Source organism: Emydura macquarii, unplaced genomic scaffold (assembly GCF_026122565.2).
Source record: "Emydura macquarii macquarii isolate MOO-44397 ecotype Brisbane River unplaced genomic scaffold, CSIRO-AGI_Emac_v2 contig_2768, whole genome shotgun sequence".
Taxonomy (NCBI): domain Eukaryota; kingdom Metazoa; phylum Chordata; order Testudines; family Chelidae; genus Emydura; species Emydura macquarii.
In genome coordinates, this window is record NW_027132905.1 from 7385615 (window position 1) to 7410393 (window position 24779).

Here is a 24779-nt window from a genome sequence, read left to right on the forward strand (position 1 = left end):
GTGCAATTTTGAAATACTGTGTGCTACAGTCCGCTTTGTGTAGTGTGCAAACGCAAGTAGATGTTCTGATGTCTAAAGATAGGATATTGCTGTATGAAATTATGTCTTTCTGAATCTGGGAATACTTTTGAATACAAATTATTTCAGAATGGCTCAGCATACCTCCGCTTAAGTGTGGAAAATAATCCCTATTTTGACATTGTATTTTTGGAGCAAACATAGCCTTTAAAGTTGTAGTTCTGAATGCAGGGGCAAGATCCTCAGGTGTTATGAATGATCATTGCTCCATTAACTTCAATGCAGCTGTGACAATTTGCGCAAGTTGAGGATCTGGCCCCAGATGTTTCATTTCATGTTAATTACATTGGCAAAAATTGCCTGTGGCAAAAATGTTGTTGACTTGACAGAGATTTTAGAGTTTATCTGCACTTTGACCACGCAGTTTTTGCAACACAGTGGCACCAAATACATGGTGAAGCTTTCCTCTGGAGTTCTGATCCTTAGCACTGCATGGATCCCAGCTGTAGACAGGTATTTCCTTGAAGAAAATGGAAAGAGCAATGCCAACTTCTGTAAATCCTATCATCTCTGATTAAGTGGCTATTTACACTCTAATATTAACCAGCTATTACATTCCATATGCTTTCTTTAAATGAAAGACACGATCTCTCTTTTCCTTATCATCACCTTTTCTTGTAGCAAATGTACAACTGTCTAATTATGGTATAATGATGGATAGACATTAAAAGATAGTGGTTCAATGAGTATTAAAAAGGTGCAAATGTTGAGCTGATCTCGGTGTGTGCAAGGCAGTCACAAAGGGATTGAACCTTTGAGTAAAGCAATCATAATTTGACCCTAAATAAACGAAACCTGCTTTTACCCCTTTTCACACTCCACATATTTTAAAGCTTATTGCTAGTTTTGTTCAGATTTCTATGCTATTGCTACCTTTTTAATATTTTTAAAGTGGCATTGTTATGCTAAATAATTGGTGCATTACAGGACAAGCATGCTATCAGACCTTACATTTTCCTATTTTCTACCTGGCCCATTTTGAGTTAACTACTGATAAGCTCTAGCTCAAGTTGTGTGACTTGCTGGTAGGGGAGAAAGAACAGCCATGAATATATTCATCTGAATCTGGATTCAATCATGTTCATGATCCTTTTGCATTCACCTTCCACAGACATTGGAGCTTTATTAGCATAATTGTGTGTGAAAAAGTGAATGTTTAATTTAGTCAATGAGCTAAACACAAATTTTGATATATATATTTGATTTTACAATTAGCAATTAGAGCCATGTGTGTGTGGGGGGGGTGTCATTATGTAAGTCACATGGTATTGTTGCAGTTTCCTAATTGGATGATTTATGGATGTAATGAACACAGAGTGATTTGTGAATAAAGCAACTGAATTTTTCATGGAGGAAATTCACAAATAATTTAAACTGTCACAGTTCACAATTTCGCAATTTTCTCTGACCATTAATTGACAAAAAAATGGTGAAATACACCCATGATTGATACAGGGTGAGTTATTTGCTCAGCTTTAATTCCAGGCTAAAATCAGCTGTTGGTACATGCCAGCTTTGGCAGGAAGTGCATCCTGCAGCTCTTATTACTTTAAATCTGTTTGTGATGGGTGAAACCGCAGTAATGGGTGGAAAGGGGTTAATAGCCAATTAATTACAGCACAGGAGCAATAGATGTAACTAATTAGTTGGTTCTCTGCCACAGAGTTGGGTCTGGGAAGCATATAATAGACATCTGGCTTCATAAGAGAGGTCACTCTCTGGGAAGGTACTACAGAGGCTTCTCTAAAGGGATTTATAGCAGAATCTGTAGAACAGAGACCTCAGAAAGATGTCAGTCTAAGGCACTAGTGCTCATTGCTAGAGTTGGGGAGAAGACTGGATTGATAAGAAGCTGATAAAGATAGAGCTTACAAGAAGGGTAGAGTGGTTGAGAGACTCTTTGGACTTTGGGTTGAGCTTTTGTTGCTGGAAAAGGTTGCTTCTCAGCTGGGGGACTTGACTTGTCCTCCAAGGTGAATAACCGGGAGGTGTAGGAGATGAAGGTCTTTGAGACACCCTGCCCTGATGCCGAGGGATGCTCAGGTAAGTAAGTGTGAAAAGTTCCATAGGGGTAGCTGTGTTAGTCTGTATGCAGCAAAAACAATGAGAGTCAAGTAGCATCTGATGAAGTGGGTTGCAGCTCATGAAAGCTTATGCCTGCAGAAATTTTAGTCTTTAAGGTGCTACAGGACTCTTGTTTTTTCAGGTGAGTGCACTATACCATGACTATTTGATACCATTGTGGATACCACCTCTTCCATTCATGTTTCTCTTGCTTCAGTTACTGAGTTGTATATGAATTGGTCTTGTGTCATCCACAGCATGTTTGTCTTGTAGCTTCTGCTTGCTCCTTAAGGAGTATTTATCTTCCCATCCAGGGTCTGTAGAAGTTGTGGAATGAGCAAGGCAGGGGAAACTCTGCTGCTGATGTCCGAGGAGCAATAAGTTTTCCAGTTGCTACCTAGTGATTGTGTCTGACTCTTGCTCTCCTTAAGCTCATGGGATATGCTCATGGTGGCTTAGCCTGGTGCTAAGAGCTCTAGTGCTGGAGAACAGGCTGGTGGATGTTCTACTCTGTTTGAGCAAATTGATGTTTGAACTGGCGATCACTTCTGCATCACTCAGCTTTGCAAGTCCTGAGCTGGCTGATGACTCTGTCCAATGCTTCTGTTGATGACCTGTTCCCACCTCTTATGGACTGGTCCTCTCCCACTGAAGTCCAATGTGAGCTTCATCATTGATATGAATGTCTTTGCTTAGTGAGTTACTGAAGGTAGGGGTAAGCTTTAAAATACTATTGTGGTGCCACTGTAGTTGGTTTGCTGTAGTGCTTCAGTGTAGATGCTACCTATGCTGATGGAAGGGAATCTCCAATTGGCATAAGTAGGTTGATGGAAGAATTCTTCCATTGGCTTAGTACTGTCTACATTGGGGCTTGCTTCAGCTTAACTGTGGTATAGGTTAACAGCTTAACCTCTCTGTGGTATAGGTTTTGTTTTCTTTTTTTTCCTATGCCCCTGAATGACATGGTTATGCCATCCTAATTTCCCCCCCTCAGGATCCTTAGGCTGTGATTCAGTACTTTTCTTTGGATTACCACACTGGTTCTAGAACTCTTGTCTAGTCTGGGTTTGGTGTCTTGTTCCCTGCATGAATGTCTATTTTTATACCATGTGGAAACCTACTCCTGACTCCATGTGTAGCTCTCCTACAATGCTCTTCATCCATAGATCTAAAAGCACTGGACAAAAAAGTCAGTATTATCCCTGGTTTAGAGATGTAAAGCGCACGTAAACTCTGCAAATGAATGGTTCTTTTGAAAACATTGACTTGCTTTGCCAAATATGCCTTCTTCCCTCAACCCAAGTCCATTTAACTGCTACTTAAACCTGCAACTAAGAAGTCACACAATGTCCTGAGCTTGCCCTCTGCCTATGAAAATAGCCAGACAAAACAAGCTCAAACAATGTCCTGCTGTTGTCCAGAGCTGCTGTTATAATAACTGGCAGCAAACTCTGGCCAATCGCCAATCCCATAGTGGGACAAAGGAGAGAGCATTGCTTTGTGCAGTAAAGTCACATCTTTACTTCTGTCAAAGCTGGCAGGCACAACACTTTCCTTTCAGCAGACTTATGGCACCATTGTGTTGTGGGGTTCTTTTTTTTTTTAATTTAAGAACTCTGTGTGAAATGCCCCTGGTTTAGTCAGATCCCATTTGTCAGTCTTTTGCTAAGACTAATGAACCTTCAAGTGATCCTGGCCTGATTTATGGTTTTCTATCAAATAAAACCTTGAAATGTTATGTCTTCAATCTGATGTGAAGCCAGTGAAAATCATCCATTTTGACTGACTTTTGCTTTGCCATTTTGGATTCATTTGTACTAACAAGTTTTGTGATCTCTGGATCCATAGGATGGAACTCAGGAGATGCTCAAATGTCCCTACTGAGCTTTGCAGATCTCTTCTCTTGCTCACTTTCAAATTCCCTTAAATTGATGGTCATGGGAGAAGCATTGTACATCTTATTTCAGTTCCCAGTACAAAAGAGATTTTTTTACAAATACAACACAGTCACTGTAGCTGAAAGGTCCTGATTGGCTGAGAAAAGGCTGAAGAGCTTAGACCAAATTTAACAGCTGTGCAAATCTGGGGTATGACTTCATTGGCGTTACATTGATGGTTCCAAGACCAGAACCATGGCCAATACTTGCAGTTACACTTAGGATCTAACCGTTAAAGGAAGAGTACATACCATTTATCATACTTGCTGATAGACACCTGTGTACAGTTATTGTCTGCTGATGCCCTAGGGACTTTTAATTCTCTAGTATGTCCCTATTCTCTTACAAGGAGAGGAACTGTGCCCTTCTTCCACATCCTGTAACGGGGGGGGTGTCTTCCCCAACTCTCTCTGCGTGACTACCTTCCCTTCACTCCAATCCCTCCTTGAGACCCACTTCTACTGTGAAACCCACTGGAAATGAGTGAACTGCGTCATGACACATGAATATCTATTGATCCTAAATTGTATGTTGTCACAACACACATGCCTTGGCTTAGCTAAGGCAGACTTTAAAACAAAAAAATGCATAAGTCCTAACTTTCAAGAGGTATTTGAGGGCCATATTGAGGAATGTAGACATCTAAAGAGGCAGAGATGTCTAGTGGAATTTTGAAAGGCCTTTGACAAGCTGGGTGTCAGGTACTTAGCCTAAATCACATTTCCATTGAATGGAACTTGAGCTCCTAAACCACTTAGCTGCTTTTAGAAAAATTTTATGTACAGTCTTGTTACTGACACCTGACTTTCATACACATCCCTTCCACACCGTGTTGCTCCTTCATTGCAATGCATATAAATTTAGATCCTGAGCTCTTGAAGGGAGGTCCACGTGCTGTGTTTGTACTCCAAGATGTGTAAGGTACCTTCAGGTTCTACAATAATCCCAATTCTTATTTCTAATGTCTCTTCAGTTGCATTACTATAAAAGCACTTTTATTCTGAGAGAAATTAAATGTATAATAAAGAACCTAAGTAGGTTGTATGAGAGACCGTATACAATGTGTAAAATAAGTGAGGCTGTGTTTGAGATTATAGACCTAACAGGCTGCAGGATCTTCCAGTGTCTTACTTGAATACCCAGACCATATAAATAAGTTATTAGAAAACAGTTTTTGACGACAGGATGCTGACTTAAATGAATGAGATGTCCAGCACGTGTATGTTTGTTTTTTACTGATCACAACTAACAAAGGAGAAGTGTGCATACTTGCCCGTTAAACACATTTAAACCTTAACTTGCCAAAAATTGGTGCATGACCTGATTTAGCCTTTAGTCCTCTTCTACCCATTAGAAGTAAAGTTCAGAAAAATCCTGATTTAAGAATGACACTTCTTAAAACAGCCTGGAGGAAACTGGATTATCTCTTGGCCCTCTGTATTCTGAGGGGGAGGCAGTAGTCCTGGTACTTAAATGCTCAGCTGGCAGTGCTAACTTCCCTGAGAAGAAGGGAGGAGCAATCACGAGGCAATACCTTACCTCCCACTGTGTCGTGTGCAGCAGAACTGGCTGGCCACAGAGAGAGAGCACATATTGCGCTCATTAAGACCAGTGGCGCTTTCTCTGGGGAGCAGTGGAATGCTGTAGCCCCTGGAGTTCTGTAAAGCCCTATTACAGTGCATGTAACCACTGTGCAACCAGTGATGGTACCAGTCACACCACCTCCGTTTCCTACAGGCACATGAGATCAGATGCTGCTGTCAGGTCTGTTGGTGTGTCTCTGGGGCAGTGGAGTTTCAGCAAAATAGACTCCAGTCTAACTATGATTACCATCTGATCTCCATATAACTAAACATGTCATTAAAACAAGCTCTCCCTGTAATGAAGATAAATATATTACTAGGGGCCCATAATAGCCAGAAGCTAATCTTTGATGCAAGAAAGGGAAGAAATCGTGTATGACAGTTTCTGTTAGTGTCTTCCAAATCAGACCTTCCTCAAGGTCAGCTTCATGCCAGCTTCAACAAAAATCATGCCAGCGAGTCAAAAACACACACTCCTAGCACCACCGTGGAGCTGTCATGTCCTGTTACAGAAACCATTGCTTTGTAAAGACCCTTTCAGATGAGAGGCAGTCTTACTTGCTGCAAATGTATTTATCTGAAGCCCTGTGCTTAGCAATTGCTTGAAGACTAATGAACCAAGGTACACGGTATTTGCCTTGTGGAGAGAGAGAGAAGGGAGTTGAGGTTGGGACAGAAGAACATAATATTGCATCACAAGCTGTATTTAGACACCAAGATATTGAAGTGCCTAAAGGTGCAGACGGACACAGAGGGATTTTTCAGAAGTGCCTAAAAAGGTGTGGCACCTAACTCCCACTGACTTCCCTAATCACTCCTAGACACCAATCTGCATCTTTCAGAGCTTGCCTGTCTCTGGAAATCTGCCCTAGGATGCAGGTGTCTCCATTTAATATGCTCTCTAAACATTGACATCAATGGGGCCAGGATTCACCCTTAGGTCAGATTGTAGCTTTAACCCACAAGTTGTGCTTTTGTAGGGATAATGAAGAAGGAACCGAAGGAATTCAGGAGAACTGAGCAAGCCAGAATTTCAGAGGGGCAAGTGGGGTAACCACTTCAAAAGGGGACAGAAAATGCTCTCCCAATACCGGCTGGTACAGCTTTGCTGGTCAGTGCAGAGAATGGCAGAGTTATGACAACTCCTCCTTGAGCTCTTGGCAGAGGCTGCATTTCAACATAAGCCTCCGCTCCCAGATTTAGATGGGATCCTAATCCAGGACAGAGGGGCAGGGGGAAAGACTCCTCTCCTTCCTAGTTCATTCTCCTGAGCAGGGCCAGGTAAAATCTAGCACTTGCAATGCATATATTTATTATAGCATCGTTCTCAAACTATGATGGTTCATGGATTTAACAGCAGACTTCAGAGATGGTGTTCGCCTTGCACCAGCTATTTGCAAATGGGGGAGCTTCACATCCAGCTTCATGTTTTGGGAATGCATACCATCTCCAGGGATAAAGGGTGTTGCTTATACATATTTCACTAGAAAGCCACTGCCAGAGGCAGCTACTATTATGTAGCTCTTATGCAGTGCTTTTCATCAGAGCTCAAAGGATGTGATTATCATGATCCCCATTTTACAGATGCGGAAACTGAGGCATGACAGTGAAGTGACTCACGCAAGGCAGCAGGCCGGTGGTGGCTAGGAACAAAAACCAGGTCCCCAAAGTCAGTCTGGTGCTCTAGCCACTAGGTCACACTGTCCCCATTGATACATAAGACCTATTTGATTCTAAATTTAGCTTTCTGAGGCACACAGTGAATTTGTGCTGTTTGTACAATGGGACCCTGATCACTGTTTGGGGTTCCCAGATGGCATTGCAATATAAATAATATGGAGAATGGCAGGTAGGACTCCCTCACAACCTGCTGATGCTAGAATTCATGCTACCGTCACTTACAATAATAGTACTCTGCCGGGATTATTTTCTTGCCAAAATATACATATACAATGAAACAGATTGAAAACAAGCTATGCTACACATGAGAGAACACAGCACCTTCCTGTACGATTACTGACCAGATAGAGTGGCCAAGAACTTACATCTTTGCCCATCTGGATGGCTTTCTAAAAGATCAGGGTCACGGAAAAGATTCTCTTTTTTTCTTTACCCTGAAGCTTTTTGTTCAGCTGCTGTGCTCCTTGTGACTCCCGGGCCTTTCAATGGCTAGACAAGTCTGGGTGGAAGCTATTCATATCCTGGGTTAATACTGAGCTTTTAGTTAGGGTAAAAGCGCTTTGAAGGGCTGGTTCTTAAGTCAGCTCTACTCCAAATATCTTAATAAATCACAAGACTAGGATACAGGAATATGATTGTGCATTCTTCCCTAGTCACTTGAGTGTTGAGATAGAAACTGACTTTGCGCCTCATGGAGCAGCTAGCTATCCCAATGTTGATGGCAAGGTGACCATTTATTTAGAGATTTCTGAATAATGGGGAGGGTTAAGGGACAAGATTATAGCTGAAAGTCTTCATGTAGTTTTTAAGATAGATGTTTGGCATCACTTGGTGTAATTTGTTTGGGGGGGGAGGGGTTAATTTATGATACATTTTAAAAACACCCCAAATTGGAATCCCTACAGTTATCCTCTGCCTCATTCCAAGACACTTGAACCAAGGATGGTTACAACCATCTTGGTGCATAATTCAAATATGTTGCATTAGAGCCATAAGCATCTTCCATCTGTGCATGGACCTCTCAGGTAGGGCCTAATCCTGAGAGGTGCGGAGTACCTCCCAATGCCTTCAACTCCTGGTAATAGCCAATAGTGGGAGTTGAAGATGCTCAGCAGCATGTACAATTGGGCTTCAAACAGAGAGTTCTATCATGGGTTGTAGGCAGCACATGGTCTTTATAGCATGACTCTTACCTTTATGAAAAGAATGTGAATTGTAATTATCAATTGCTCTCTGTATCTCTCCTGTTTTAGAAGATCTGGAGGTATGAAAATAAATCCTCTCCAGAGGACAAAGCAAGAGTGAATCTGGAATAAGGCTCATTAATAGCTCAGTCTGACAGACTTTATTGAGCAACGCTTACCTGAGGAAGGGCAGTGGCTACAGACAAAGAAACTAGCTTTTGCTACATTTCTGGCAAAGGTGAAATATGAAGCTAAAAATCTTTTCATTAGAGAAGTGCCAAATATATAATTTTAAAATACTTTTTCCTAAAAATAAACAAAGCACAAACTCTTTTAGGGTATGGAAAAGTGATTAAAGTTTTCTTTTTCCCCCTGACTCTACATTTTTGCACTGTATAAAAGCCATACATCTGTTCCCTATGGTGTTATGAACCCACCTGCATATGGAAAGTTTCCTTCGCAATAGAAACAGTATTGAACTCTCAGTGGCTTGCATGCCCAGCACTGTAGCATGTGAGCTAGCTATAACTTTTCTAGGTTACTTGTTCCAAAATAACTTGCCACTACCTTTTTTTAAAAAAAGAGAATTTAGGAGCATACTGTAAACTGGAATTTTACAGCTGAATTCCATTCATCAGGGAGCTGAACTACTGACCTCCTATGGGGACTTAAGGGACTGTTCAAGTTCTTGTGTGTCTAGCATAGTTTTGCCATGCACTTTGAAGCTAAGAAAAGTCAATGGAGCATGAGCTGAGACAGTGCAGAGTAGGTTAAAGGATTTAATACAAGTAATAGGAGCAGAAGCAGTAATGGTAACAAGTGATATTTTTCCATCTGTTTTTGTATGGTTTGTGTGATGTCTGAAAGCTTTTTCATAGCGTTAGTGAGGATTGTTTTCTGCAAAAAAGCTGCATAATTCTGTGTGCACACACTATTATACAGACTTCTGCAGAAATATATAGTGCCTTAGAGGTGCATGGTGCTTCACAAAATCAATAGATTAAGAACTTGATTCTCCACTATTTTGTTTTAGTCATTTACACCTGTGTGAAATGTGTATGAAATGCTACCATTCAGATACAGTAGTGGCTTACAACTACTTAGTCCACCTTGTTCTGGGATAAATGGCATTACAGGATATGAGGCAGTGGAGAATTGAGCTACGTGTACCTGACTACAAAAGCTTAGTTTCTGGGTTCCATTCTGTTCTATGTAGGTATAAATTACATAAAGAGGAAAATCTGAGCTGAAATACAATCTTATGCACAGCCTTCCACTGAGTGGGTGTAGTTTTGTGGGGTGCAGAAAGGTGGTGGTGGTTGACAGATATGGCAACTTCCCACTATCTCTTGGAGGTCTTATTGAATTAGGCTTAAATGGCTTTAAAGTCCATTGTATTAAATGCTTATAACCCCCCCAGTAATACATAAGTTTTGCAACGACTTTAGGGGGAGTCATGGCCATTATACACCTTGTTTAAAGTAGTCCTTTGAAGTTCAGAACACTTCCCAATGTGCCAAACAAGGACTTTCAGGACAAACTACAGTAAGTGGGTTTCCTAAAAAGCAAAACAAAACCAACCTGTGAGGCAGGACATACAAATGCCTACATCCGTACCCAACCATTTGAAGCTATGCTCTAAGGAGAGAACTATTGTCTAGCTGGCTACCTAACTGTTGTTTCTGCAGATCGGAGACCTGGCTGTATGAAGGAAAGACTAACCGACACACAAGGGTTCTTGTTCTGAGCAAAAAGGTTGTTAACGTGTGATCACCAAAAACCCATTGGTGGGGTTTGATGGACTGACCTACCAGAGTCCTTACTGGAGCTGGGGTTGATCTCTAGGAAGCTTATTAGCATATCCGCAGGTTTATTTTCTCTGTAACGCGTTCACTTTAAGAATGAATGTGCTGGTTTAAAAAGGGGGTGTGTGTGTGTGTGTGTGTGTGTGTGTGTGTGTGGAGCTTATAAATGTGAGCAACTATGTTCATACGCTTTGACTGCTTAGGTAGCCTGGCTTGCTAGGGAACTTGAAGTGTAGGCAAGGAACTGCACAGCCTGGGAACACCCTGGTCAGGACGGAGATGGACGTGAGCCTCTGTCCTAGGGAGGTGGTAGCTGAGGAGCCAGGAGCCTAGAGTGAATGCTCCTGCTGGACCATGAAGGGGCAATACAGATGCAGCTGCTGTGAACGGAGACAGATGCCACCTAGCATGGCACGTCGCTCTCAGTATATTGTGCAGCGTTCAATACTATAATCCCCTCCTCCCCTTCCTTTCTTAATATTGTGATCATCAGGGAAACCATTAACAATGATGTTTAGGCATTGCCACATGCACACCAGAGCTAGGACTCTGGCAACAAGGATGTATCTCAAAAGCTTGGGGAAAACCCCTCCAGTCAGTGCATCAGAGAGATGGTTTTAATGATGATAAACAGGACACCTAGAAACAGAGCTACACATCACATACTGTAGACGACTTCTTTTTCTAAAAGTGTGGGTCATGTCCTCCATTATAGTAATTCTAGCATGGGTCCGGAGCCCAAAACCATTCGTCAGTCAAAGGTTTTGGTGGGTCTGTGCATCTGTCCCCAAATAGCGTTCTGGAATAGCGCTGGAGGGAAAGGATCAACGTGCAGATATATTTATCACAAGGAATTGAAGAGAATGAGGGAGAGAACTTTATATGGAAAACAAATATGCACAACAATCTGTATTTGTTGTTGTGCATAACTATCACTTGTTATAGTTATAAGTGAGAATATGAAACTGTTTGAGAACACCATGCAAGTTTATAAGTAGGGACTCAGATTGTTTAGCTTACGCAGTGTTGTAAACATGTTGGTTTCAGAATTGGAGACACAGTGGAAGTAAAACCTCAAGGAAGTAAAACCTCAAACTCAAAAGCTTGTGTCTCACCCGTAGAACACAAGAACGGTCTGACCCACTAGGGCCAATGGTCCATCCAGCCCAATATCCCATCTTCTGACAGTGGCCAATGCCAGGTACTTCAGAGGGAATGAACAGAACAGGTCATCCTTGAGTGATCCATCCTGTCACGCATTCCCATGCTTCTGGCAAACAGCAATTGGAAGTTGGTCCAACCTCACCCACCTTACCTCTAATTGTTTAGCTTGTAGGGTGTGGTAGGAACACAGCACAAAATATGTCTGTAGCCTTTGTGTGGACTTTACAACTGAAGGAAAAAATTCACATGATGCATTAAAGAATATTGTTACAGTGGGTGTTTTTGGATAGCTCTGTTCTTAGCAGCTTTTCTCTTACAATACATTCCTATCTCTCTTTAAGCTTCCTTTACATATCCTATTATAGAAATAGGTGTTTCTGTGGTAGAACGTCATACTGATATTGTATTGCTGGGGGAGGAATGGTCAGTGAGTTGGCCTATGCTTTTGTTTCCTCCTTTTATGGGAAACTGTCCCTTAATCTTTCACTGGAATATCCTGACCTGTAAACTCATTTGCAACTGCAATGCTAATCTGAGTGGTGGCAGTAATAGTAATCTTTTCCTAGCTGATCATTCAACTTTCTGTATTTTAAAACTTCTTATTGCAGATCATGTGTAAAAATCTAAGGATGGCAAACTTGTTTTGCTCATGACACCCACCCGAACATGTTTCAGAAATTCAGCTTAGGCGTGAGTCTTTGCTTCACAATTCTGGCTAAGACTGAATGCAAGAAAACTATTCCAGGAAAAATTAGAGAACTGGAGGAGAGAATGAACAGAAAGTAGCCCAGACCCTGGGGAAAAGGTGAAGGAGAGAGGGAGGCATTCAAGTGAGGAAAATAAATACAAGGCCAGAGCCTCACCTATTGTATTATAGTAAATCAGGCTACCGATATGCTGACGGCAGCAAAGTTGCCACAGTCAGATCGATTTGCTCTGGATCGACTGAGTGGTCAGTGAAAACCCACTCAGTCGATCCAGAAATCTACCAAGACCACTTTCGCAAGTGGCATAGCGCTGCGTCGATGGGGACGTGGTTCCTGTCAGCGCAGTGCAGTGAAGACAGCACCGAGAAGAGGAGCCCGGAAGTCGACGGGAATTGCGCAAGTTTTTTGCGTAGCTTGCGTAACTCTCGTCGGCTGCCGCTGAATCCTGGAGGTAAGTGTAGAGACTGTCTCAGTGTAGCTCCATTGTATCAGCAGCAGAGGAAATACATTGGGTGGCCTGTACACAGCAGGCTATCAGTCTGTGTTTGGTTCCCCCCCCCCCCCCCCCCTGAGCTGGCTCTTTCATCCATATCACTAAGCCTGCTAAAACCAAGCTGTTTTGCTACACTACCTGTAGCAGAGCCACTGCACTGGAATAGCTGTCTCGGTCTTCAGTGCAGCATTAACCTTGGTGGCACCATCTTGGTGGCTGTCCAGTCTTTCCCCACGTTAGTTACATAATCACGTTGAATAGAAACTTTTTTGGAGGGTCACTTTTTTTTTAAAGCTAAAGCAGGCAAAAAAAGTTCACTAGTTGGAGCTGAGCTCTGTGTGCACAACTAAAAGTTCTCGAATTCGGCAAATCCTCAAGTATGGCGATCCAGTAAAGGCAAACACGAACACAACCCAAGAGATACCTGATAAGTGACATAATCACCTTTCTACCTGTGAAATCCTTGTTTTAGTCAAATTTGGCCTATCCTGAAGTCAATGGGAATGCAGCTAGCCCTCACTGCTAAATCAGATCCCAGTTCAACCATTCGTGGCAGTATGCAGTAAACTTTAAATACATTTGCAAAATACATTTCATGGGATTTTTTTTTTAAAAAAAAAAAAAAAAAAAAATTCTCCTGGGGGAGAGGGGAGGAAAAGCGACATCAGTGCAGAGAGAATAATTTATTCACTTATATGGACCCACAACTCCAGTTTCTTGCCCAGACAGAATAATCCTAGTAACTGTACCAATTAAATAAAACTGAGAATAAGTTGTGCATCAGCCAATGCCATTACTGAGTTAGAATGAGGAGCCTTCCTATTAATGTCAGTCAAACTGAATGCTTTTCAAGCAAGTCTAGTCAAACTTGCCATACTTCTAAAGTATTCCTCTTTTTTGAAAAAAAAAAAAAAAAAAAAAAAAAAGGCAAGATTAATGAAACCAAAGTCACCTCCATCTCAGAGGAGCAAATATACTCCAACCTTCTCCTCTGCATGGCTAGCAGCATCCTTCACCGTTGATTGAGATGACAAACATTCAACAGTTAAATGCATAGTACCTAAATCAGAGGAATGGCAAGCCAGTGCTGTACAACAAATAATTCCTTCCTTTCATCACTACACACAAGAATAGGCTAGCACAATACTGTAAGTGATAAGTTAGCCAGTCATTGCTGCACAGTATGGATTGGATCTACATCTCCATGTCAAAAAAGCAAACTGTCAGCTCTCCAGATGTGCTCAGCACATGTTTCTTTCCTTTTTCCACCTGGTAGAAGAGAATCCCAGTCCTTGCTGCTTTCTCATTTTCTTTTAAAATGCAGTTCTGTCCAACAGACCCATGCCTTTCTAAACCCAAGGCTCACATCCCTGCTTTGATTTCTTATGTTGCTTCATTCAGGAAATACAAGGACTTGTATTTTGCTCATTTGGTTTCACCAGGCCAATACCTTTGACTGTGGCTGGCCCACAAGTATGTGACTCAGAGGGCAGATCATTGAAATGAACACCTGCAGCTCATCTGCTGTGCAGTTTCATAGATTTCAAGGCCGAAAGGAACCGATAAATCATCTAAACTGACATCTGATAATCTAGTCTGCCCTTTGGAATAAATTGAGCATTTAGTTATATAAGGAGTCCCACTGAAGACAATAAGGGCTCCCCAACGTGGATAAAAAGTTCCATAGCTTTTTGGTATTTTGTTTGTTCTTCCACCAATAAAAGGCCATCCAATTTATTCCTACAACCATCCAGGCACTGCAGATTTGCAGGGACTGATGCTTTATATGTTCAGCACTGAATAATCCTCTGCTAATGTGTGCAGTTAGTGGAACAACTGTGCGTTAGGATTACAGAGTGGCTTACTCTTTCTTCTGTTTCAAATGGGTTTATCATCTCTTATGCTGGAGGACGTCAAGGGTAGAAATGTGAGCTGTAATAATTTGCACAATGCTTTCACATCAGTGTCCTGATTCTTTAAACTTATAGAATATGGAAGATGCTGCTTTTTGCACCATCACTCCCTGAATGAGATGAAGATACAAAGCAGACAGTTTTGTAATAGCTCACCAGGAGACTTCATAATGACTGCAGAAGGTAAGAATCCACTGTCTATAGTGCTGGAATAATTATTCCTCCACGTGACCGATAAGGATATGGCAGGAAACTGCCCTGGGAGATTTTATTAAGTGTCTTTTGAAATCCACTGTTAAAGGAATGTATGGGGGGGTGTACCAGGCTCTTTAAGGCCCCCTGCTGAAGGCCTTGTGGTCTTACCCCTTCTCCACACCCCCTCCAACTCCCCTCCCCCCCCCCCCAATAAATAAATAAATAAATAGTGAAAGTAGGTACTCCAGGCCTGCCTGGAAAAGCTGCAGGGAAACACCTAATCAGAGCACAGTGAGGTCAAATAAAAAGCTGCAGGGGCTCACAGCTCAGTTGCTGGCTGGGACCAAAAGGGTAAAGAACTAAAAGGCTGTGAAACTCTGCAGATAAAGAGATTGGGGAGAAACCTTGCTCAAGCAGGGCTAGTGCCTGGAAGCTCTCCAGGCACAGAGGCATGGCAGAGAGACTCCTGACTAAAAAGGGGACAGAGTCCAAGCACAGATCTGAGGGAAGACCCGGAGAAGTCAGGACCAAGATGGAGAAACTTGCTGGGCATTGAGGCCTGGGAGATCGGGAATCCAAGAAGGTGAAGGGACAGAGTGGGAAGTAGCCCAGGGAATGCAGCAGCAGCTACAATTAAAGAAAGCAAGTGGCTGCTATTTGTAGGGTTCCTGGGTTGGGCCCTGGAGTAGTGGGTGGGCCCAGGCCCCTGCACCTTCCATTGGAGAAGTGGCCTAAGCGCCAAGAAGGTGATAAGACTCAGTACTAAAAGCCCATGACAGGACCCTCACCTGGATTTCCCCACCCCACCACATATCCTATGGCCCTGCTCCTCCATACCAGGCTCAACCCAGCAGAATCCAAGTGTGGAGGGGCTTGATGGGGGTATTTCTGGGGCAGTCCCAGCTCTTGCACCATGTCAGGGTCAGGTGCAGCCTTTCTGAGTCCCTGCTCTGGGAGGGAGTGAGGGGACTCAACAGGGTGATCATCCACCTCTAGATAGCCAGTGGTCTGTGCTCCCCCCTGCCATGCTGGAGCCTCCATGTTTGTTTATGGACATATACAATTTGCAGAATTTTAAAATATTGTGTGCAGAATTTTTATCTGGTACATAATTCCTTCAGGAGTCTAACAATAGAGCATGTTCATGTGTGGTTCCTACATATAAGCTGGCCCCAAGAAGGTGTTATACTACTGTTACTCAGAAGGAGTAGAAACACACTCTTTGAAATAGGTGAGACTATATGCAAATGAAGATGTTAATCAATGGGAGTAAGGCTGGCAGAATCTGGCCATATATAATTAATGATTTTAGCCAAGTTTATGAACTACTGCAAGAGCTGGGTAATAGTTCTAGCTCTTTCACTGACCTGCTGTGTGACCCGGACAAAGTTCTTCACTGCGCCTCATTTTTCCCATCTGTAAAATAGGCACGATGCTCTTTTTTTAATAGATGCACTATGAGATCTATGAATAAAAGAGCCAGGTAGTGTCTATTAATAACAAATTTGGGAGAAGTTTATTAACTACACTTTCTTGATTGACACAATACATGCTTTATTTCACTCTTCAATATCTCCCTGTGGAAACCCCCCCCCCCAGGTTTTGCAGTCTTACCTTGTATTCTAAAATTAAGTATCAGTGACTTGGTAAGTAGTCATATTGGATTTCATATAGAGGGGAAATGAAATTATGTTGTCTGAAGTGTTATTACTGACAAGAAAATGTCATCAATTTTGAATGCATGAGCTAATAGCTTGCGCCCTGTAGTGATTTACTCTTTCCCAGTTGAAAGCTAGTTGACTGGAGTCTCAAAGCTAGATGAAGGATAGGCAGATTGATAGGGATATATTTGCTGTCTTTTGAATCAAGCTTACGCCCTAACGCAGATTTATTTATGTGGATTTAACAAGACTTATTTTTTTCCTTCCTCTCCTGCCTGGTACTAGCTGTAATTTGTGCTTGCTTACATAACTCAGTAGTATAATGCAGTTCTTAAGTTCTGTAACTCAGCTCATAACAAGTGGGGGCGGGGGGAAGGATCTCTTCAAATAAATTTTAAGGCCTCTGATTACTTAGGCCCATATTCAGATATCTTTATATTTATAGGTGGTAGGTTTAAAAAGAAATGTAAGGAAGTACTTCACACAAGGCACAGTCAACCTGTGGAACTTCTTGCTGGGTGATTATTGTGAAGGTCAATAGTATAACAGGGTTTTAAAAAAAACTAGATACATTCACAGAGGATAGGGCCATCAATGGCTATTAGCCAAGATGGTCAGAGATACAACTACATGGTCTGGACACCCCTAAACCTCTGACTGCCAGAAGCTGGGAGTGGGTGACAGGATGGATTGCCCTGTTCTATTCATTACCTCTGAAGAATCTGAGGCTGGCCACTGCTGGAAGACAGGATACTGGGCTAGATGGACTAGTGGTTGAACTCGGCATGACCGTTCTTATGATTCTATGTTCCTCTTTAAACCAGGAATGGCCAAAAGTCTGCAGGTTGGGAGTCTCCATAAAGAGCTATTTCTGAGCCTCCCAGGGGGGCAACAATATTTTTCTTAAGTAGGGGGCCCAGGGAGAGGACCCCTCTCCACTAAGGCACCTGTCCTAGGGCAGCAAAGATGGATAGGATGCAGGGTGCCCCATAGGCATGGCTCATCTTGACGCCCACCTGGTAGAGGCCAGAGCCCCACACACAGGCCAATTCATGGGGCTGCAGCCAGGGAAGAAAAGTGCTGGGGCATGCTAAGCCAGGGCAGGGCACAGCCCTGAGAGCAGTCCTCTGGGGCCCCCTGGCATTCCTGCTCCCTGGGGAAAAGCCTGGCATCTAGGCTGCAGCTCCCTTCCTGCTGCTGCCCTTCTAGGGATGGGAACTTGGAAGTACTAGGACTGCCCCTCTCAGTGAATAGTGCCAGGGTGATCCAGCAGGGTCTCCCCTCTTGGGCAGGGAAGTGGGCACCCCAGCCCGTTTTGAGGGCCATGCTGCATTGCTGTCTCAGGCAAGGAGTGGGGAAGGCGGTGGCTGGGTCTCTGTTCAAAGCTGGCCAAAGGACTGGGTCCCCTCCTGTTCAGCCCTAGGAGCCTCCTCAAAGGATGTTTCGAGCCAAGGTTTCAGTGTGGTCCATTTCAGTTTCCTTCTTTTGCTCATAGTGGTGGTATGGTAATTCAAGAGTGCAATACATCTGAACAGTTATTCCTGTGGGATTTACTGTCATAAGAATAAACATGGCTAACACTTCCTGTGTAATTACATTATTTTCCTGCATTAGTCTTTCTGAGGATTTACACCTTATTTCATCAGGGAAAAACAAATGCCACACAGTTCAATGTTTTTTGTATGTTCCTGGGTGCATATGTGATGGCTTGACTCAAGAATATACTTTTACCACTATAAACCTTTAGCTGTTATTAAACCGTGTTGTAATGAAATCTACTAGCAAGGAATTCATTGAGCATTCAGCAGATGTAGTCAGCACACACAGAGTGAAATACAATCTTTACTAGTACAAGAAAGCAAATTGTTTGACTGTTTACCTATCAGTTTAGGAAATTTAAGTTTGGTTTTATTTTCAGGAGGTAATTTTTGTCAAAGATGCTGTATGTTAACTAGAGGGGAGGGGGAATTGGTTCAATTCAGCACCGACTCTATTCCTGGCAACTGCTTCGAACTCTGCCCCCAAAGTGGCTGTAATCTAGCCTGAAACAAGACATGACAAGTAGTCCAAACCTTTTTTGATGTGTCCAAGGAGATCAGCAGAGTACATCATCTCACCTTTGTCTTGTGAAAACGGATGCTGAATTCTTTAAAACCTGGTGCTTGAATGCCACTCTGTGCCTGGCCCGGAAAGTGTGACTGATTTATTTTCAAGGCACAAAATGAACTGGCTGTGGCACATGACTGCAGGAGTGCAACACAGATTTCAGTTACATGGTTGTATAAAAGTAGAATGGAAGGGGGTGGGGAGGAGAATGAACTGTATGTTTTCTGTGTAACATGAGCCATGCTTCATAACCTTGGCTTGCTTTGCTTTTAGGAGGCTGCAGTAATTATGGGCTACCTAAGAGTACATTAGAATTATGACACTGCAAAAACATTTAAACGAACATTGGAATACAAAATCCTGTGGCTGTCCTATGTCTAACCAGGTAGAACAGTATTATCCTTTCAGATGCTTTACTCTGCAGCTGTGGTTTGTTGTACAGTTTATTCTGAGTCACTGAAAATGACTGCATTGTCACTGATGCTATAAAGCTAAATGAAGAATTCAAAACCTGCTGGAATATTGTCCTGTGAGTAATATTAACAAAGTCAGAGCGCACAAATGTAGTGGCTGTCAACATCTACTTGCTAGGTTGAAGTAAAACTTAACTTTATTTTTCTTAAATACCAGTGCTCACAGTTCTCTTCGCACTCCCGTAAATTAAACCCAAACATTCAGCTTTACTGGGGGAGAATTGCTAGCAAACTGGTTTGCTAAAGTGTCTTTAACCTAGACAATTTTCCATTATGGTGGTCACAATATTCAGAGAACTATATTTTTATGCCATCACTGTTACATGTTGGTGGCTTGTTAACATCAATATTGTTCTAGTAATATTATGTTAGATTAGTGTAGCAAGAATAAAAAATTACAAAGCCAATGAAGAGATTCTGTGGCACTACAAATGCCTTTCTTCAGCTGTAACAGAGCTATAGAATAGTGGAGAATTCCCTGACCCAGAGTTTCCAGTTATGGGGGTGTCATCCTCATGTAGGGTAATCCTGTAGGCATGTGGAGCTGATACAGGCAGGGGAAAGCATGCCTATGCCCTGTTGATGCCTGGCTGCTGTACAAGGTGACTGGGGTTGTTGGCGACCTGCACAAGTTACAGCCACCTTCAGGCTGCTCTAACTTGTACTGAGGGGGATCAGCCTAGTGAACAGCCAGCCCAGGATTGGGGGAGCAGAAATGTTGCCTAAGGTCATGTTTGCCAACCCCTCTTGAGCTGCACCACTGCTCTAGAGGACCTGGCATTATATTTACATTTAAAGTACCTTCTTCCATATTCCATATTGCTCAATTGATCCTGGAAGTTGACGCCATTAATCCGCCCCTGCAAGAAGAGTAATGGTGCGTCGACCGGGGGTGTGTGGGTGTTTTCTGCTGGCACAGCGGGGACACCTCAGTAAGCAGAAGTCGATTTATTAACGGGAAATACGCAAGCTACTCTACATAGTTTGCATATCTACCATTGACTGCTGCTGAAATACACCGGCAGCGGAGACCAGTCCTTTAGTCTTGTTTTGCGTCTGGTGTAATCCAAGATTTTAATGTTCAAGGTTCTAAACCATAGTTTGCCTTGGGAGAATGGGATCCTGAATAGCTGGCTTATTTCTGGCCAGAGCAAGAGACTGGATTAAGTGTCTTTTCTGGCTTATAGTGAGTGTAGCTGTTGTCTAAGATGACTTCTGAGTTAGGTTTTCTCTTACTTGTGATGTCTGGAAACTGCTGAAAATGAGCCCAGAGACTGTGATGGTTCATATGTTATAGAGCTGTTAAGAGTCCATAAAGGCAGGAAAAATGATAGTAGTTGCTCTTAAAATGTGTTTGCCTTAGCTAATTACTGTAGTCATCTCAGTATGTTCAGTATTACCTTCTTACTGTAGGGAATTCTGAGGTAACATTTTGTTTCCTAAGGAAATCAATCACCATACTGATATGAGTGAGGTAAAAGAGGATGGGCAGAAATGAGAAGGTGGAAATAATAGAGGGGGGAAAAAAGACACGTGGGGAGGGGGGGGGGGGAAGAGGCAGTAAAAGTAGGAGGGTGGGGAAGAGGGGGAAGAAAAACTTTTGCCAATATTAAGTCCTAAGTTTTCAAAAGTATCTGTTAATTTTGGTTGTCTCACAGTCAGCTACTCAAACAGGACCACGCTAGTTTCCCTTGTAGACTGACTGTGCACGCACACATCTGTTCTGGACTAACGTCCATTTAAAAAATGCCCCCCTCAGGTAGTGTGAAGGAAGCAGAGACACGGGTTTCCCACTAGCTGGGATTTCCCAAGCAGTCAGTCCCTAATGGGCATGGATCCAGTATTGCCACACCCCTCCTGGGGGGGATACAGGGGTAGGGAGGAGGAGGAGCAGCTGGAGTGTCTTTAGTTTGACTATGCTCAGCTGGTAGATGATCCCTTGGATGTTGTGTTGCCAGATGGGTCAAGTTAGGGTAATGTAGCTAAGACAGGGGGTTAGGTAGAAAATCAAGGAACCAGAACTTGTTCCCTGTCAGCTATCCCCATCTCTGCCCTGCTTTGTTGATCATAATTCTGCAAAGCAGATACTCTAGCTGACGGTGTCCAGTGGTGGTAGGACCAGAAATCCGCATGAAACAGAGGTAACAGGTCACTTTACAGATGTGCCACCACGCCGCCCTGTCACCTAAATGACTTCAAGCTCATCTGCTTCTGGCAGCCCCTGTTACATTAAAACAGCATTGATGCCAGTATAAGGAGAACGCAGTTCCAGGAAGCACAATTTCAAAAGCCGTGAGCTAGGTTTTAATCATGTCTCTCTCACTGTTGTCAGAAGACATTACATGGCTAAATTCCCTGCAAGCTGCTTTGAAGAGTGATCCCTGACAGTTGAATTTGCAGTTATAATTGGGGCAAACAAATAGAATTACACATTAGCATGCAAAGCAAACCTGAGCACTAGAGGCTGGAAAAAAATGATTAGTGACATTAGGAAAACATATTTCAGACTTTTTTTCCAGGAGGCTAACTCTGCTTCTGACATATGATCCGTTGGTGTCATCCATCTTGTTGTGGAAGCTATTCAGTACTGTGCAGCCCAAATTACCTGGTATAAGGATGCTGATATTAGAGAAATTGCAGAGTTTCTGCACGAGTGTACTTCATCACCTGTGGGACAGTTTGCCACCAGGCTCACTAATGGCCCTTTAGGGCAATGCTGTGCCACTTCCTGAGCTAATCATCACTGATACAGTCACATTTCTATCTTTCAGCATGCAGGGGCCGTGGCTGGTGCAGCATCCTCTTATTCCCCTCTCCTCAATACAGCTAGCCACCTCCACTGGCTGCTGTGCATGGATGGGAAGTCCTTTCTGGGGAATGGTGCATCTGCCAGGCTATTGAGTGAAATGTCAGGCTCTTCCCAAGACTAAAGTGACACCAGCCTCTATGCCCTACCCTCCACCTCCTGTGCTTTCCCTCCCATGCTGTGCACCCACAGCAGGCACAATCTACTGGCCAACTACAGCAAATAATTGTCCAAATACCATATTCAATTACTTGCATTCTGCTAGCTCAAAAGGGAGCACTTAGATAGACTTAAGCTGCTAGAACATCTCATCTTTCTGGGAGTTTTAGTCCCCAGTCCAGTTTTTGCTGGGCAGTAAAGGGAAAATACCCAAAATGTATATGGAATGTAAAACAACCTCACTTATCCCTCTCTTCAAATGGAGTACGTCAGCAACCTTTGCATTTGTCCTTGCGTGCAATATGAAACCCAAATATTGCAGTCCCATGGTGCTGTTAGAGATGCTGCTGCCAGAATACCCGAAAAGCCATTTTATGGCATGCATGGCCCCTTGAAACTTATCCAAAGTTTTCCCTTCTCTCCCCAAAATAGAGATTGTCATTCTAGTGTTTTTTCTACCCAATTTTGAAGATCTGTGCATTATAACTGTAGGCTTCTGGCGACATCAGTAGCGGCTATCACCTAGCATGGTCCTGTCAGGCTGCTAAAACCTGCCCATCTCAAGAGTACCTCATAAAATTCCTGTATGGTCTTTTTCTTGCTACACAGCCATATAAAGGTGGAGTTCCCCAATGAAGGAGGCTTTCAGGGTATTTGTATTTGAAAATGGCCAAATGTCACTGGATAAAATAAGTAAAAAGGACAAAAGTCACATTTAAGAACAGAACCATGTCTTCTAAGATATATATAAAATGCGGTTCTAAGGCCCAGTCCAGCAACGTAGTGAGCAACTCCTGAGGTGCTGAGTGCCCAGTCTTCTCCTATTGGCGTTGATGGCAAAAGTCCCACATGCTGCCTTTATTTTTGCTGTGGCTATTGGGAGTGGGGGTGGGAAGATAGCTGCAGCAGGAGTTGAGGTCACTCAGCACCTCCCAAGAGCATGTTTTTGGACTGGGGGAGAACTGGTCTCATGTGGAGGTGATACCAATCTTGTCCTCCAGAAGAGAAGTTGTGGCCGTACAATGACTCCTGCCTTATCAATGGAATTATCTTCAAGATGGACTTGGAGTAAGCGGAGCCCCTGCTAGCAAAGACTTGTAGTAATTAATACTGCATTTCAAAAGATAAGCCAGGTCCTCAGTTGGTGCAAGCTACCCTTGAACCCTAGAACTATGCCAATTTACACCAGCTGAGGATCAGTGTAGTTACACAGTTATATTAGGATGTGGCCCCTATATTTTTATTGAAGCAAAACTGAGGTATCTGCTTGAACCTGAAATTCAGATCTACCCAGCCGCTGCAGGTGTCTGAAATCTACATTTACATCCAAATTTTGTAGCTCTGGCTCATTGAAGTTATAAACTAATAGACATACATTTGCTGCAAACAATACCGTTCAAAGCCTGGACTTTTTACAGGCCAACCACACTCATGGGGATAAGCAAACACCTATAAGAGCTCATCAGAATTTTGTTACTGAACTTCCCTTGCTTTTTCTATTAAAAAAACACTTGTTTATCAAGTGTAGGGGAAGTTCAGACTACACCAGTCCAGCTATGTCAATGCTGGATACTAATCTATTTTGAAGACTCAGTATGGAATCAGTTTATCTTGCTAGTCAATTTTTTCATTAATGTTCTGGCCAATTTAGAACAGGGAAATTATGGAAGGGGTGTACCTCAAAGGAGAATGAAAGACATTTGGCTTTAAAATGCATACAAAGTGCAATATGCCTTGATTATTCCAGGTGACAAATGCATGCGATTTCACCCCACAGAGAAACAGGAGTCTTTTGTTTGATCTAGAACAAAAATGAGCTGGATGTTCCACTATTCATTGCAAGTGGGGTGGAAAGGATGGAATAGTCACTATAACGTGATGTGCTGCTTACCTTACACATGGATGCAAGGTTAATTTGTCATTTTCCACTGTAAAATGACATTAGACACAATTCAACATAACATGAAGAATGGTTAGAGCCATTCTCCTAAACTATATTATATAATAAAATAAACAGATACCTCATTCATTAACATGACAATGGATAACGAATGCGCAATAGAGCTGCACTGAGTGGGAAAAACAGTCTGTATTAACTTCATCCATTCTATCATACCTGGCATCTCTGTAGCTCATAATTCAAGCTGAAAATCCATGCACATGCAAATTTGGGACTGTGAGCTGGATTGCCCTCCCCTGGCCATCCAAATGTAGGTGTAAAGGGAGGAATTGCCATCTCTAAATGATAAACAAATCTTTGCAGAGGTGCTAGAAATCTGTGCTAGAAATGGGACTATTGACTAGATGTGAAGATACTGAATTATGGCAACTACGATGCACAATAATATGGCCCAGTCCTGCCCACCTCACTGACATGAATAGGATCACTTACCTTATTAAGGCTTGAATGACCCAGGCTGTCAGGTTAAAAAATAGACAGAGAAGGTGGGTGCAGTAGTATCTCTTATTGACCAACATCTGTTGGTGAGAGAGAGGTGTTTTGGAGCTTACACAGCGCTCTTCTTCAGGTCTTAAGAGCTCTGTGTAAACTCAAAAGCACTTTTCCCTCACCAACAGAAGTTGGTCCAATAAGATATTATGTTCTCACCTTGTCTAGGCCCCAGGACCAACATGGCTACACTACCAGATTAAAAAATAATTAAGATTCAACTACCTTTCTGTAACAGGAAATATAAGAAGTTAAGGAGGCAGACTGGAAAAAAGGGATGTGAGTCATGTGATCATCATATTTAAAAGTGGTGCATGTTGGT

The 24779-nt window shown here is 42.7% G+C and overlaps 1 protein-coding gene across 1 annotated transcript in view; it reads left to right on the forward strand.

Moving 5' to 3' along the window:
• The first annotated feature begins 1808 nt into the window (after window positions 1-1808).
• The window catches only part of TRPC7 (transient receptor potential cation channel subfamily C member 7), a 304845-nt gene continuing 281874 nt past the window's right edge, over window positions 1809-24779 (forward strand). Inside the window, exon 1 of the mRNA XM_067567550.1 lies at window positions 1809-2121. Within this exon, the coding sequence (XP_067423651.1) occupies window positions 2114-2121 (8 nt within the window). The 5' untranslated portion in view covers window positions 1809-2113. The remainder of the gene's footprint in view (window positions 2122-24779) is intronic.